This window comes from Nycticebus coucang, chromosome 8, assembly GCF_027406575.1.
Source record: "Nycticebus coucang isolate mNycCou1 chromosome 8, mNycCou1.pri, whole genome shotgun sequence".
NCBI classification, from domain to species: Eukaryota; Metazoa; Chordata; class Mammalia; order Primates; family Lorisidae; genus Nycticebus; species Nycticebus coucang.
In genome coordinates, this window is record NC_069787.1 from 4,503,611 (window position 1) to 4,506,153 (window position 2,543).

Here is a 2,543-nt window from a genome sequence, read left to right on the forward strand (position 1 = left end):
TGGGCTATCCCATTGACCCTCTCTGTTCATGAGGATCTGATTTTTACTTTTCCGTGATTCTTACTTGAATTCAACAAAAATTGTAGTGGTCTTGTTACATGCCTGCCATTTTACAGTTTGCTGTAGGTACAAAGGCTAATAAATCATTACCTTGCCCTTGAAAAATTCAAAAATGAGATAAAAATAGGATGCTATTTAGCATTGGAGGGTGAAAATAATTAAGATTAAAGCATTTTAATGATGACAGTAGCGTTGGCTGAGATTAATGAAGATGTTGATATTTGTGATGAAGGTAATTTTTAAAATTTTATCTTTAGACACTAGATGCTTCCCCCTCATAAGATGAATATAAACAATAAATTTTCTGCTTTTATTGCCATAAAAGATGTCTTTTTCTCTGAAGTTGGCCTTGGAATCTCAGCCAATGCCATCCTTCTTCTCTTCCACATCTTCAAGTTCCTTCTCAAGCACAGGCCCAAGTCCACTGACCTGACCATTGGTCATTTGGCCCTCATCCACATCATCATGTTGCTGACTGTGGGCTTCATAGCTACAGATCTTTTTGGGTCTCAAGAAATTTGGGATGACATTAAATGTAAGTCAGTTATCTACCTGTACAGGTTGATGAGGGGCCTCTCCATTAGCACCACCAGCCTCCTGAGTGTCCTCCAGGCCATCACCCTCAGCCCCAGGAGCTCCTGTTTGGCAAAGTTCAAACAGAAACCCTCACATAACTTGTGTAGCTTTATTTTCCTCTGGGTCTTCAATATGACTATTAGTGCTCGCTACATAGTCTCAACTGTTGCCACTCCCAATGTGACCTCAGACAGTCTTCTATTTGTTACTGAATCCTGCTCCCTTTGGCCTGCTACTTACTTGATCAAGTATACATTTTTCTCACTGTTGACCTTCCGGGATGTCTTCCTTATAGGGCTCATGGCCCTCTCCAGTGGCTACATGGTGATTCTCTTATTCAGGCATAAGAGGCAGTCCCAGCATCTTCACAGCACCAACCTTTCTCCAAAAGCATCCCCAGAGCAAAGGGCCACCCAGACCATTCTGCTGCTCATGACTTTCTTTGTGGTCATATACTTTTTGGATTTCATTATCTGCTTCTCTTTAGGAATATTGTGGAACAATGATCCAGTTCATCTGTGTGTCCAGATGCTGGTGACCAATGGCTATGCCACCATCAGCCCTCTGGTGCTAATTAGCACAGAACAACGAATAATCAAGGCCTTACCATCCATGTGGGGAAAGGACAGTAATGTTTAATTATTTTTTGATAGATAATGAAATAGCTTACATTTTTCATATCTGTATTTGTAAAAATTTGTTTTTGTGTAAAAATGGTAATTATGAAAGTCTGGAACTTATACATTATTTTCTTGGAAAAATGCTAAATTACAATTTCAATATTCTGTTATTGTGGTGAATTCCAAAGGACACAACTCCAGATGATCTGTAAGGATGCTTCTCTTAATTCTTGAAATGTGATCTCAAAGTACACCAGAGAAAGAATATAACAAGTTGGCTGGGTTTTTTTTTCTTCCTCATTATAAACTCTAAACAATCCTATGCATCAGAAGATACTGAAATACTCCTTACATAAAGAAAGCATTCAAATTAGTAGTGAGGGTAAAACATTACCTATCATTTAAGGAATACACTCTAACCAAAACTTAACAGGCTGTCACTTAATAAGCTATGGGAGAAACTGTGTCACTGCTCTGAGAGATACAAAAGCCTAAACATTGGAAGCTGAATCTCCCTTAATGCATAACTTGATTTCTCAGATCTCTGAGAATGGGAAGGCCAAGATCAAGGAGCTGGTTGATTCAGTGTCTGGTGAAGACCCTCTTCCTAGTTTGCAGACAGCTGCCCTGAGAAAGAGACAGACAAAATGATTTGTACCTCCCTTAGGGACCCAAGAGATTGGATTTACTAGACAAAGACTTTAAAACAACTAGCTTATGTATAGTTGTTTTGTAGTATAGTTGTGGAAAATGCAAAGAACTAAGAAAATTGAAAAAACTATGTACTAACAAAAATGAGAATATTAAAAAGGAGGAACAATTAGAAATACTAAATAAGTTCAGCAATGTTGCAGTATGCAAGATCAACATAAAAATCAGCTTTAATTCTATACTGCTGCAATGTACAATTAGAAAATGAAATTTTAAAATTCTATTTATAATAGTAACAAAAATAATAAGATATTTATAAATGCATTTAACAAAATAAATGTAAGACTTGTATACTGAATTCTCAAAAACTGTTGAAAGAAATTAAAGAACTAAATAATTGAAAGACATTCTTTGTTATTGGAATGGAGTAATTAATATTGTAAAGGTCCCCCAGCTGATCTATAGACTCAATGCAAACCATATCAAAATTCCAACTGTTTATTTTGCATAAATAGAAATGCTGATCCTAAAATTCATATGGAATTGCAAGTGACCCTGCATAGCCAAACAATCTTTAAAAATAAAAGTTGGAAGGCTTTGAGCTCCTAATCTCAAAACTTACTATAAATCTACATT

General features: G+C 36.3%; 1 protein-coding gene across 1 annotated transcript; it reads left to right on the plus strand.

The window, feature by feature from the left end:
- The first annotated feature begins 342 nt into the window (after positions 1 to 342).
- On the plus strand, positions 343 to 1,275 carry LOC128592408 (vomeronasal type-1 receptor 90-like). Its single transcript, XM_053600339.1, has one exon. The coding sequence runs from the start codon at positions 343 to 345 to the stop codon at positions 1,273 to 1,275; it is 933 nt and encodes a 310-aa protein (XP_053456314.1).
- The last annotated feature ends 1,268 nt before the right edge of the window (positions 1,276 to 2,543 follow it).

What these genes read in the sequence shown, in the direction of transcription:
- LOC128592408 (XM_053600339.1), top strand. Translation starts at nt 343, where the DNA reads ATGAATATAAACAATAAATTTTCTGCTTTTATTGCCATAAAAGATGTC.